This window comes from Mus musculus, chromosome 17, assembly GCF_000001635.26.
Source record: "Mus musculus strain C57BL/6J chromosome 17, GRCm38.p6 C57BL/6J".
Classification (NCBI taxonomy): Eukaryota; Metazoa; Chordata; class Mammalia; order Rodentia; family Muridae; genus Mus; species Mus musculus.
In genome coordinates, this window is record NC_000083.6 from 38326849 (window position 1) to 38341376 (window position 14528).

Here is a 14528-nt window from a genome sequence, read left to right on the forward strand (position 1 = left end):
CAGAATCTTCTGCAGCAAAGCCTTTATTGCTTACTTATCAGGAGGGAAGACCCCGAACCTGGAAAATGGCGCTGCTTATATAGCACACAGAGTGACGTTTCAGCACCTGATGTGGCGTGACAGCTCCTGATTCGTTGCTTGCCCATCATCCCATTACTATGCCGCGAGATGGGCAGTGACTAGGCATGAGTTCACACTTGCACTTGTGCATAAGGCTTGTTTACTAGTTAGGCGCAGTGGAAGCCAGCACCATCTTATAATGGCGATTGCTCACAGCATGCACGCGATTGCTCATGGCACGGCTCTCCACAGTCTATCTTTGTATGATAACTGAATTTTTCCCTTGCAGCTTTTAATATTCTTTCTATGTTCTGTACATTTAGAGTTTTAATTACTATGTGATGGGTGGTTTTCTTTTCTCGTCCAATCTAATTGGTTTCCTGTATGTTTCTTGTATGTTTATAGGTACCTCTTATTTAGGTTGAAAAAGTTTTCTTCTAAGAATTTATTGAAAATATTTTTCTGTTCCTTGGAGCTGGGACTCTTCCCCAACTTCTATTTTTTTTATCATTCTTAGGTTAATGCTTATCATGATAACCCAGGTTTCCTGGATGTATTATCACAGAAATTTTTGATTTAACATTTTTGACTGGTGTTTAGTTTCTTATATTATATCTTCTATACCTGAGATTCCATCTTCTGTCTCTTGTATTCTGTTGGTGATGCTTGTATCTGTTATTCTTGTTCTCTTCTCTAGGTTTTCCATCTCGAAGATTCTCTCAGTTTGTCTTTTCTTTATTGCTTCTATTTTCATTTTCAGGTCTTGTACAGCTTTATTTATTTCCTTCATATGTTTAATAGTATTTTCTGTATTTATTTCAGAGATTTATGTTTATTCTCTCTAAAGGCTTCTGTCTGTTTGATTGATTTTTTCCTACATTTCTTTAAACAATTTATTCATTTCCTTCTTTAAAAACCTTGATCATCTTTATAAAATGGGTTTATAATTATTTTCTTGTGCTTTGGTTGTTAGGATATCCAGGGCTTGGTGTAGTAAGATAACTGTGCTCTGAAGGTGTTATATTGCCCTTGCTTTTTTGAATTATTTTCCTATGCTCATCTTTAGCTATATATTTGTCCTTGGATGTTTCCGTTGTGGCAGGTGTGTGTGTGTGTGTGTGTGTGTGTGTGTGTGAGGGGGGGGGTTGCCAATGCTAACCTTGATGATCCTGATGGGGCAGGCCTCTGTTGGATATCTTTGGGCAGGACAATGGAACTCAGGGGGCATTACAAGTCTTCCAGCAGTTAAGTGTGCTCCTGAAGACAAGGTTGTAAAAAGGTTGGGGTGGAGAAGGCAGGCAAAGAGGTCATAGAACAATGGAGCTCCAGGTGATAAGATGTCGCTCTGTACAACTGAGCATACCCCAGAGGACTGTGGGCACGGGACAGGGGAATGGGAGCAGGGTAAAAATATAACCTCTATGTATATTCTGTATACGAAGGTCTGATGAAGGTAGTTGGAGAGTTGGATGGACAGTGAAGGTCTGGGGGACAGCAGTCTATCCAAGAAAGTTTGGTATGCACCAGAAGACTCAGGGTGGGTGCAGGTGAATGTCTGCATGGAGGAAATCTAACCTTCTAAGCAGGTCTGATCACAATTAGGTTTTCATTCATTCATTCATTTACTCTTTCAGATTTTAATGAACCAAAATAAAGAATAATAAAATTAAAACAAAAACTCGCATTGAATTTGAGCAAGTCAAACTACAGAAAGAAAATAGCCCAAGAGAAAGCATGATAAGCAGGGACCTACTTGTTCAAACACAGAGGAATCTCAAAAAAAAAATGGTTTACTGCAGATCTGTTTGAGGCTTCTCCATACTGCATCTGTCTCAAAGCTTTGCTTGTGCTGATTTCCAGGGCCTTGTTATCTTGGTATCTTCCATTCCTCTAGCTCTTGATCTCTTTCTGCCTCAACTTCCATGGTGTTCCCTGAGCTCTGAGGTGAGCAAATTGATAAAGGACTCACATTTAAGGCTTAGTGTTGCAAGGTCTTTCACTCTGTAAATAATGTCTGTCTGTCTCTATATGTGGTCCCATCTACTGTAGCAAGAACATTCTCTGATGATGATTGAGCAGGACACTCATTTATGAGTGTAGAAAAATATCCTTAGAAATAATTTTCTTGTTCTCTATTTTTTTTCTTTTTTGATACTAGTGTTATTTGATTTTATCTAAAGTCTCTGGGTGATCTTGTCTCAGTTTCTTAGTCACCCAAGCAGTGTTGGGTATGGGATACATCTCATGAAGTGACCCTTAAGTCAAATCAGTCATTTGTTGGTTACTCCCACAAGCTTTGTGACACCATTGCCCTATATCTTGCAACAGTAAACAATTGTAGATGAAAGATTTCTGTCTGGTTTCGTGTTTACATTTCTCTTAGTCTTGGCAACAGCCTGAATTATAACTTCAATTGTTTCAAAACTATATGAATTACTGTAAGAATGAATGAAGATACTTAAACTCTTATAGAAATTCCAAACACTCATTTACTTATATATTGCTTAATTTACTTATTTTAATTACCTTCAATGTAATACTTATATAAAGTGTTTTGTGAGTTTCGATGTGTTTACTTTAAAGCATGTCTGGGTAGCCGGGTGTGGTGGTCAACAACTTTAATCCCAGCACTCAGGAGACAGAAGTAGGTGGATTTCTGAGTTCCAGGCCAGCCTGGCCTACAAAGTGAGTTCCAGGACTGCCAGGGCTATACAGAGAAATCCTGTCTCAAAAAAAAAAAAAAAAATGTCTGAAAGCAGCAGATATCTCCCAACCTCTGTTTAGCAACTGCTAATTGTACATAAGAAACATTTCCACTGAGTGCTCTCTCCCAAGGAATTTTCTGTGCTAACACACCTGGGAGAGTGATAAATGAATGGTCTGGTTTAAAACAATGCCTCCAATATTAGAGGCTACATTTAGCAAGCATACAGCACTATATTCACAAACCTTGGTTGATACATTCTACTACTGGCTGCCTGGTGTAGGTTCTATGTCACTTGTGCCAAATACAAAAGTAAGTTATGAGATTTATGATTGATTATGTACCTGTGGGCAACAGTTTTTCTTTTCTCTAAAATCTGAAAGATTTAAGTGAATCTTTTCAGAATTTCACTTCAGTGGAAGATGTAAAAACAAGTTACATGAGAAAGTGTTTCAAATGCCATGAGGTTTCAGGGAAGGTAGAAACATGTTTGGATACTGGTACCGATTGTATACATGAATGTCATACAATATTTTACCTCATGAAATCTCTAGAATTAGAAATATTTTGTTCAGGAGTTTTAGAAACAATTAGCATCCTATTTGATGTTTTTCTCAGTCTGTTTATCTTAAATTTGTATAAACTTGAGCAAGTAGAGTTTTTGACATATACTGAATATTTAAACAAAGTGTTGTCTTTATTTAATTGTTAAAATATACCATAGGAATCAGTTTTGAGTAAACATTCAAAGTTTCTGTGATATATTATTCATATGGGGGGGGTTAGGTGCAGGTGTGTGTGTGAGAGAGACAGACAGACAGACAGATTTCATATATAGGTTTTAGGGTCAGACAAAAATTATTAATGTTTTGGTCTTTAACTATGTATATATCTAATAAATGCCATAAGTCAAATTAAATTAAATAGCATTTGATTAAAACTAAGTATAACTGAGAAATACCAGAATAAACAGATGAGCTGATACTCAAAGATCCTAAGATGAATGCAGTCTACATATCATTAAGATGACTAAATTTTGTAAGAAAACAGATCTCTGTAGTGAAATACAATAGAAATTTACATAAAGCAGAAGATACTAAAGAGATAACAAGCTAAATTAAGTGAATATGAGCATGAAATTTAAAGAATGGGAGATTATGATATAAAAAAAGGAGAGGGGATCACCACTCTTGTATTCCATTATAGTAAACTCTAGGAGAATTTGTAATATTAAATACTCTTTTAAAAGCTTTAAGAACAGTCAATGGCTGATCAAATTAAATGTGAATATAAAATGCTAGATAAATAGACAATATAAATCTTACATTGTAATTGATAATATGTGAAAACTGCAATTATTAAAATTTTGTTTAAATAAAGTAAAATTCTATGAGTAGATTTGTGGGGGGCGGGGGCAGTGAAAGAAAGAGAGAGACTATGTGTATTCATACGTGGAAGACAAATGACAATGTCTAATGTTCTTTAAAAGCTGTATACCTTGCTTTATGAGGTAGGGTCTCTCACTGACCTGGGGTTCAACAATTATCCTGGTGTGGCTGGCCAGAAAGTAGCAGGGATCTGTGATTTTTTACTACCCCACTGTCAAGATTATAAGTACGCACCATCACACCCAGTATATTTGAACACATATACTGAGTACTGAACCTGAATCCTAGCTCTGCTTTCATGAAAGCTCTCAATGAGCTATCTCCCCAGCCCATTGTAATTTATTTCACATCCCATTTTCAATTGTTAAAGAAATTAGATCAAGATTTGATTCTAAATTCAAATCTTTTAAAAAATAGAATCATGAATTAAGTCAGCTAAATGAAGTATCCAGGTGTCATCCTCATTCATGAAACACACCTAGGCTACTAGTGCTGTTATTTTACAATCCAAGATAATTGTATTAAGTTTTTATCTACAAAGGACATTACAAATATTAGAACCATCTGGCATAGTAACACAGAGTGTTGGGACATAGATTAGATAATAAAATTTGTTTGTGTATTGTTATTCTCTTTCAGGTGTGAAGCACATTTCATAATAGTCTAAATCTCCTATCAGGTGGAACTATTCAAGTAAAGATTTGAGATGGTATGGAAGTGACAAAACAATTTAGTAACTTGCCTACTAAAATTACTAAAATATTAATTTACTAATCAAGTGGTGGTCTTATACTACCCCATCACATTCTTAAGGTACCAAAAGACAGTTTTTACTTTCTCTTCTTCATGAAATTTTCAGAATTGTCAACACAAAGCTGTTGATAACTAAACTATGAATGGTTTCTTTTAGTTGTGTGCTAGCCTATCAAGACTATGAAGAGTGACAGTAATTTTACCTAATTACTAATCACCCAGTGTGCTGAAGACACAAACTTTTGATCTCCTTAATTCATTTTCCATCTATCTCAAAATGAAATTTTAGATGACATATTTAGATAGCTAAAAATTTATTACTATGATCTTCTAATTATTATAAAGCCTAAATATTAAAATAATTAATGTCTTAAATGACATGGTAAGATATTGAAAGTATATATTTTTAATTTCACAAGTACATAGAAAACATGTTGGTTTTCAGAAGTTCTTGGTGCTTAATTGAGATACTGATGATTTTCCTGATGCCTAACTACAGTTTAAAAATGTTTTTGAAGTTTGTTGAATTGGTCACTGGAAACTGTGCTAACTCCTTATTCATTAACATTCATTACCTCGTAAATTAGACATTTCAAATGACATTCCACCTTTGGTTATATACATGCTCTCTATTAGTTTCCTTACCTTTGCCTTCTCCCTCCTGTATAACTAGTTCTTCTCTTTTTACTGTCATATACTCTTTTACTATATTGTCCATATTTTAAAAATTATACAGTGTTTGTATCTTTAAAACCAACTTATTTCACTCAACACAAATATGTCTATATCCATGCATTTCCTATGATGATATAATGTTCTTTTTTTTTGATACTAGGGAAAATTTTTGTATAAATTTTCTATTCTCTATTGGTGTATATTTTTGCCTTTGAGGCAGTGTTATTCAGTTTTTGCCATTATAAATTATTCTGGTAGTTTAAAGCAGGTATTGTGACATCTCTATTGTTGCTCCTTTTGCTTAGGAATGCTTTCGCTATTCAAATTATCTAATTTTCCACATGAATTTGGAGACTGCTATTTCTATTCCTATGAAGAATGTCATTGGAACTTAATGGGTATTGTATTGATTTTGTATATTGCTTTTGGCAATGCACCACTTTAATACCATAAATACAGCTGATCTGACAAACATGAAAATTCTTTCTACCTTTTACTATATCCTGAAGTTTCTTTCTTCACTTCTTGAAGTTTCTATTATAAAGGTATTTAATTTCTTTGATTTCTGTGTCATATTATATTGATTGGTTTATATGTTGAACCATCTTAATTTTTCTACAATGAATCCTACTTGAACATGCTGTTTTATTTTCTCTTTGGTTTGTTCTGAGCCTGCTTGACTATTAGGGTATTGCTAGATTCACATAATACATGTTTGACTCTTCCTTCATTTCTCGTTAGTTAAATACTTTGAACAACATTGATAGTGGTTTGTCTCTTAAGATCTGTAGGAATTTATCAATAAATCAATTTAGTTTTGATCTTTGTTATGCTGGCAGATTTCCTGTTTTACTCTCACGTTCCTTGACCACTTTAGTTTTTCATTTTGAACATTGTACAGATATACTTATTCATAGATGTGCTTTGGATTTCTCGTAGAATTTTCAAATTTATAGGATATTACATTTCTGCCTATGTTTTATTACTCTTTTTCTTCTAATAATTTTGATATTTCTAGTTCTTCTTTTCTTAGACCCTTTATGTACCTTAATATGTAATTTATTGAGAGCACATTTCTATTTGTTTAAATGCAGACCAACAACAGCTATAATCTCATAACAGCTTTCATTCTGTTCCTTTGGCTAATGTTATATTGTATTTGTACTTTCATGTAATTTTAAGGAAAAATTAATTTACTTCCAAAATTCACCAATAACACTCATCATTTAAAGATACATTGTTTAGTTACCATGTTTAATATAATTTCTGCAGATTCTATATCTGTTGATCTATATTATAGTCCATTATAATTTTATAAGATACAAGAGATTAATTCATTTTTAAATTTATGCTGCTGGATAGTGGAGGTGCATGTCTTAGTCCTGGTACTCATGGGGCAGAAGCAGGCAGATCTCTGAGTTTAATGCCAGCCAGATCTAAAAAGAAAGTTCCAGAACATCCAGGTTTACATGGAGAAACCCAGTTTTAGAGGGATAAGGGGAAGCAAAAAAATAAACAAGCAAACAACAACAAAAAAAATCATGAACTTTTTTTCTATTTGATTTAATTACTATGCATCTTTATTGGGTTGTTTGCTGGTTAGTTTGCAGTTTCTTTGTTTTTTTTGTTTGGCTGAATAGTCATCTATTATTCATAACGTAGTCATCTAAAGTTATGTTAGAATTTGTTCATTACTTTTGGTTTAGTACTCCTTACTGAAATTGGATATGCTAACATTTCCTCTATGATTCATTCCTCATGAATTTTGGCGCTCCTGTTGGATAGTTTCTTTTATCAGTACAAAGGTAACCTTTTTTTTTAACTAATACTATTTGCTTTTTGAATCCATTTTTTCATGTAATTTCACTTTTATTCATTTGCAAATGTTTGTTTGTTATTTGCTTGCTATGAATAATTCCTTCCTGTATCTCATTCCAGTCTGGCAGTCTCTGGCTTTTAATGGGAAGATTGAGACTATTAACTATTACTTAATTCTGAAAGGTATGTATGACTTCCTATTATGTTTTCAATTATTTATGTTTGGTTCTTCTGTAGTCTTTATACTAGTATTTATTACCAGACCACTGAGCTGCATTCTTTTCTGTACATTCACAGTCTTGGGGATTTAGTTTTTGTTTGTTGATTAGTGGGTTTGTTTTAATCTGTGGGTAGAATTCTTGAAATAATCTTCTGTAGCAGTGGCTTCATGATCAGATATTTATTTAGTGTTTATCATGGATTTTTTTTGTACTTTACTTATGGAAAATAATTATCTAGTCTGGACACAGTAATGTAATATGGCAAAATTTTTTGTTAAGGAATTAAAGTACAGAATGCCATACTCTTGGCATTTAGGGTTTTTATTAAAGGTAGGGTTTGACTTTTAATTTTTCTTATTATTTATTTATGCCTATATGTGCTTGTGGGGGTGTGTCCATACAAGGACAGAAATGGGCATTTTATTCTCTGGAGCTGTAGATGAGGGTACTTGTGCTACACTCATCATGGTACTGGGAATACATACTTGGTTTCCAAGAAAAACAATAAGTACTTTTAAGCACTGTGTAAGCTCTCCAGATCCCAACAACAACCAACTGCTGTTATTTTATGGATTTATCTTTGTATGTGACTTGCACTTCTCTTGGTTTTCCATAATTTTTCTTTATTTTATTTATCTATTGTTTATGTTAACATGGCACTTCTAAACTGTAGATAAAATAAATCAAGAGAATGGCTGTAACCAATGAAAGCCACCCAAAAGAATTCATCCTACTGGGCTTTGCTAACCATCCTTGGCTGGAACTCCCTCTTTTTGTTACTCTTCTGATAACATATCCCATGGCTTTGATGGGGAACATCGCCATCATTCTGGTGTCAACCTTAGACCCTCGTCTCCACAGCCCCATGTACTTTTTCCTCACAAATCTCTCCTTTCTGGACATGTGCTACACCACAAGCATTGTGCCTCAGATGCTGTTTAACCTGGGGAGCTCCAGAAAAACTATTACTTACATTGGATGTGTTGTTCAACTTTATGTCTTCCACATAATGGGAGGCACAGAATGTCTACTTTTGGCTATTATGTCCTTTGATCGATATGTGGCTATCTGCAAACCTCTCCACTACACCCTCATCATGAACCAAAGAGTGTGCATTTTGTTAGTGTCTATTATGTGGCTGACTGGCGTGATCTTTGCTTTTTCAGAGGCTACACTTACATTACAATTGCCATTGTGTGGCATACATAAACTGGATCATTTATTGTGTGAAATCCCAGTTCTCATAAAAACTGCCTGTGGTGAAAAGGAGTCTAATGAGCTAGCACTTTCTGTGGTATGCATTTTTATACTGGCTGTTCCTCTGTGCTTAATTCTTGCTTCTTATGTTAATATTGGGTGTGCAGTACTTAGAATTAAATCTTCTGAAGGAAGGAAAAAAGCCTTTGGGACATGTTCTTCCCATCTTGTTGTAGTTTCTTTATTCTATGGTCCAGCCATTAGCATGTACCTTCAGCCTTCTTCATCCATTACAAGGGACCAACCCAAGTTCATGGCTCTCTTTTATGCAGTGATAACTCCTACACTGAATCCATTCATCTATACCCTAAGAAACAAGGATGTAAAGGGTGCCTTAAAAAAACTCCTGAGAAGCATTTTCAGTTCAAAATGAAATTTCTTTGATATTAAAATTACTAATTGTAGTGATTTTATACTGGCTTCTCTTATAATGATCAAATATTCCAGGTCCACAGAGTATAGCATTCTTGCAAGACTTTTCTCATTTCTAGTATTACAGCATTGTGAGTTTTGTTCTTGAATTCAGATGAAGTGTATGACCTTTACATAAAGAATTTGTAATGATATATTAAAATATACAAATAGACAAAAACTATGTGCAAATATTCAATTCTTTTTAAAACATAGCTAGTATAAGTCTTGAATCACTGAAAAAAGGGAAGTGACATTACTAATGAAGAACAGTCTGGAAACATTTCTGAAACTAAACTGGGACCTTTAGATGTGCCTTTGAAATTTGACATGAATCAATAGAGAAAAAAAAAACATTTTTCTCATGGGAAAGAAATGAATTACATTAATAAAAATGATTGTATTTTGATGAAGCTTATTTTAAAGGCAATGATATTCAAAATATATTCCATTACAAATTGAAATTTCTATAACTTAGTTGCCAATTCTGTACACTCAAACCTAAAACTATCATATAAAATTCTTTACAGTCCATGAAAGAAAGCTTATTAATTTGATGTTGAAACTTTGTTATTTAATAAGGCATTTTTGTGGAGCATGTGTCTGCTCTTTGTTACATTGATCTGTCCAGGAAAGAGAGAGAAAACAAGACAGAGGAGAAGAGAGGGAATTAAAGAAAGGAACTTTCGTCCTCAAGGATCATCTCCCAGCGACCCACTTTCTCCATCTAGGCCCTACCCACCAATAGTTCTACTTCCCAAAAGTATAACATCAACTGTGTCACAAATATCCAGTCAAATGGGTCATAGGATTATATCAAGCCATAGCATAAGGGGATCTTCATTATAATGAAGTCAGTTTTCTTAGCATAAATTTACATTATAATAGAGAATAGAAAAGAAGAGGATAAAGTGTTCAAAATCCTGATAGGAAAACAGCTACAAACTAATAATATTATATACAGGAAGTCTATCCTTCAGAATTGAAAGGGCAATAAAAAATTGTTCAGACCAAAAAAAAAAAAATACAAATACAAATACAAACAAACAAAAAAACCAGGAAAATCCCACCTGCACAAAAAACAAAAGGATAATAGCCACTATTACAAAACAACAATAAGTATATAGAACTCATATGAATAAGTTGAAAAATAGAAAACATAATCAAACTGTCGGAGTCCAAGAGTTACCCCAAAACCCACATAAACACTGATCTCGGTCAGACAGGGATGGGATATTGAATGAGTGTGCAGGAAGTGCGGCCTGGTAGCTGGATCTGATCCAAGCTACTTTGGCTAGCTAGCTAGCTGTATGTCTGCAAGCATAAGAAAATATCACAAATTGTGTCATGATTTGGTTCTTGCCCATGGGACAAGTCTCAAGTTGGGCCAGTTATTGTGGGGCCATTTTCTTAGTCTCTGCTGCATCTCTGTCACTGCATTTCTTGTAGACAGGACAAACTGTGTGTCAAAAGATCTGAGGGTGGATTGGCATCCCTTTCACTCCACTGTGGGTGCTGCCTAGCTACAGAAAGTGACCATTTTAGTATCCATATCCCCATTGCTACAAATCTCAGCTGAAGTCACCCCCATAGACTCCTGGGTAACCTCATCCATCCCAAATCTCTGACAAGTCCTAGAGATGGCACCCAACCTTGCCAGTCCCCGATTTCTATTCATTCATAAACAATTTGACTGTCTGTTTATGCCTCCCATTTTTGGACAGTCTTTCTTATAATGATTTATTCTTAAAACCTTCCTTATAACCTTAGTGCTGGAAGCATTGCTTGTACTTTAGTCCCCTGCAAGGCAGCAACCACAGCCAAACTGATTGTATGAGGGTCCAATTTCTGCACAGAGATGAATATATCCAGATAAGTCTGTCTTTGCTTTGTATGGCCAGATGGCTGCAGGGAAATGCATTAGTGTCCTTATAAGATAAACTCTTATAATCATCTTAATTACAATATATTGGTGAGTTAAAAATCGTGAGCTTGCAATCAAACTGCAAACTGCAGTCAATGGAACACTGGCAATTTTAATCATAATTTTTAAGTTTCTTTTGCAAAATTAGAATATATTTATAACTTTTGGAAAGCAAAACCCAATTTTAAACAATATATTTTCTTTAAAAATCAATACCAAAATCATCAGTTTCACATTATGAAGATTGGATGCCAGCTCTTATATATGAATGCATGACAGTGCAGCTTTTAATACCTCATTGAAGAGACATTGTTTTAAATTCTATCCATTATAAATCTAGTTTCTAGAATAATAATTACACAAAATATTATCCCAATTTAGAAGTATCTCTAAAGACCTGTTTTCCTGAGTTGGCTCATGCCATGTGTTGTTTAGAATGACTCCAACTCTGAGTTACAAATTTTAAGCTAACTTTCTGTTACAAGCAAAAATCTGTTGGCCACTTTAAGAGCTGCTCGCTTAGATAATCAGTCTCTAGCAGGGCTTTTCCAGCTGTACTTGACTCCCAGCCACAGTGCAGTGTAACTTATCAGTTTCTGCTGTGAAAATTGAGACTTCCTTTCAAACAAGATAAACTAAAAGGATGGACAGCCAGCAGATAAAGTTTTAAACATTTTCTTTCAACATGAAACACAGAACAACAATCATTCAAACAACAAAACAAAACAAACATAAATTGACAGACATATGGACAAATTGGTGCATCAAGGACAAACAATAGACAGAGAGGGAAGAGAACTTGATGTCTCAAAGGAACCCAGATATCCTAACCAAAATTAAGAATATCTCCATAGGAGCCAGAGAGGAAGCAGGACATCTCCCAATTTCCTCCTGTGCCTAAGAGAGCTCTGAAATAGCTTATTTCCACTTTTCTTCTCTTTTGCTAAAAGGTCCTGAACAGGGGAATATCTGCTTTTCTGAAACCTATTCTCTCTCATTCTCTCTCATGTTCAAAGTCAAATTCTTTATCTCCTTCTTCTGGGAATTCTGCCAGAGAAGGGAGAGGAGGCACAGTGGTAGCTCCTGATAGTTGTTCCCTAGTGCCCTGCTTTTCTAACTTTCCTAATTACTCCTCAATTTGTCTACTTCTTTCATTTACGTATTTACCATTCCTACTTCTGGGAATTAAGAACAACATAAATGTACTTGAGCTAAGAATTTTTCTAACATTTCTTATTTTGTTTCTGTAGTTTTTTTTTAATTCTTTTTATTTATTTTATTTTATTTTATTTTAAACCCTATTCTTCCCATCTGGAGTAGGTCTTAACTGTGAAAAATTTTCTTAATCCATATTCCTCGTGTCTTGAGGGATTCCTTGAGATCCTTTTAAAAAACAATTTATGTTTACTTAATGCTTGTCCCATAGTCTAGCCACTCTTCCTACATTCCTCAGATTAGTCTCACAGTGCAAGTGACACTGCAGTGATCTCTGTGCGGATCTTCACTCACTTCCTAATGAAGTGGCAATCCAGTGCACACCTTCACTCACTTCTTGGAGAAGCAGTGATCCAGTGTGAGCCTTTGCTCACTTTTTGACAAAGCAGAGGCTTAGTGTGGGTCTTCACTCACCTCTTGACTAAGAGGTGACCCAGTGTGAACTTTCACTCACCTCTTGACCAAGTGGCGATACAGTGTGAACTTTCACTCACTTCTTGGCAAAACGGTGGATCAGTGAGAAGAGTGTTCTCTCACAGACCCCAGACCCAGAGGCACAAGTTGGGCTCCAGTTTGCCCTGAACTGCAGGGATAATCAGCGGGGATCCAGGGAAAAGGAGTGAGAGAGTGGGAGGGAAAGAGACACAAAGAATTAGTGCAAGTCAATCATACTGATAAAGCTCTGAAAAAGTTTATTCAGGAGTGGCAATATAAGCATAAACAAGAGGATGCTCCAAGGGAGGGGTGAAGATCCCAGGGCCTCTCTGAAGGTCAGGTAGCAGTCTTCAACTCCTGGACGGTCACAGTGTCCTCTTTAACCACAAACATTCTTACTGTTATGACCACGAATGTTCTCTCAGGATTGTTTGTGTAAGCTAGAAAATATCCACAAAGCCATGGTTCCCAGCACTTATCCATTGTTGTTCTATTCAGGATGTTGTGGCCTTTACCCATTGATAAGTTATATTTTCACCAGTAAAATGATCCAATTTAAACCACTTTATTAGATTATATAAAGGAAGGTTTATTTGGAAGCTATTGTCAGATGAGTTCACTTGTCCCAATGACCAAGACCAGAAAGTTGTCATGGGAAAGGAGCGAGAGGTGAAGGGATGAGAAAGCACATGTGAGTAGAGAGAGAAGAGAAAGAATAGAAGAGATAGTGGGGAGACCAAAATGCCCAGCTTATATAGGGAAAAGCCTCTGGGGGAAGGGCAACCCCTGGGCTGGAATGTTTAGGGTAGGGGGCAGGCTATCCCAGGTAGGGACTGAGGGATGCTGGAGTACCTGGAAGCTAGCTTAGCTTCAATATGCAAAATATGCACCTCACTCCCAGGGTTTGAAATCAAACAAAGCATTCAAAGCTACTTTACATGTTTATCATCTATTTGATTTTATGTATCTGGATTTATAGTACAGTCTATGATACACTTGGATTTGAATTTTGTGTGGAGCGATGAATATGTATCTGTTTGCTTCCTTCTACATCCAAATCTCCAGTTAGACCAGAAACGTTTGTTGAAGACACTTCCTTTTTATGCATTGTATGATTTTGCATTCTTTTTGAAAGATCAAGTTCATAGTTGTGGGGTTTATTTCAGGATCTTTGTTTAGATTCCATTGATCAACCTGTCTGCATGTATTCCAATAGCACAAAGTTAATCATACAGAATTGTTTTTAAATATCCTGTTTTGTATTTTGTATTTTGTTTTTGAGGTGGTTTTTTTTTTTTTTTCATTTCAAGTGGAGAAATGTTCTTTGAAGATCTGTAAAGAATTGTATTGGAATTCTGAAGGGATTTGCATTGAATATATAAATTGGTTTGGTAAGATACTAACAACCAGCTTCAGTTATTTTGGGGTTCTTAAGAATAGGAGGATTGGATAGGTTTGAAATCAGAGTCTAAGGCATTGATGCAGGTGCAAGCTGACAGGTGGTCCATTGCTGTACTGGAACTGCTATTAGAGACAACTGGTGGTTTCTTTCTAACTCTCTCAGGTTTTTTGTCTCTGAGTTCACCTCAGTCTTTTATTGGTTAGACTCTTTTGTAATACAATAATACATAAACTAAAGCATGTTTATAATTTTCCTTAAGTACATT

General features: G+C 35.2%; 1 protein-coding gene across 1 annotated transcript; it reads left to right on the top strand.

The window, feature by feature from the left end:
• Window positions 1-8310: 8310 nt before the first annotated feature.
• Window positions 8311-9249, top strand: Olfr136 (olfactory receptor 136). The gene has a single exon (NM_146807.1). It carries the CDS (start codon window positions 8311-8313, stop codon window positions 9247-9249), a length of 939 nt encoding a protein of 312 aa, NP_667018.1.
• Window positions 9250-14528: the final 5279 nt, after the last annotated feature.

Excerpts from the sequence above, each read along its gene's own strand:
- Olfr136 (NM_146807.1), top strand. The coding sequence starts at position 8,311 with ATGGCTGTAACCAATGAAAGCCACCCAAAAGAATTCATCCTACTGGGC.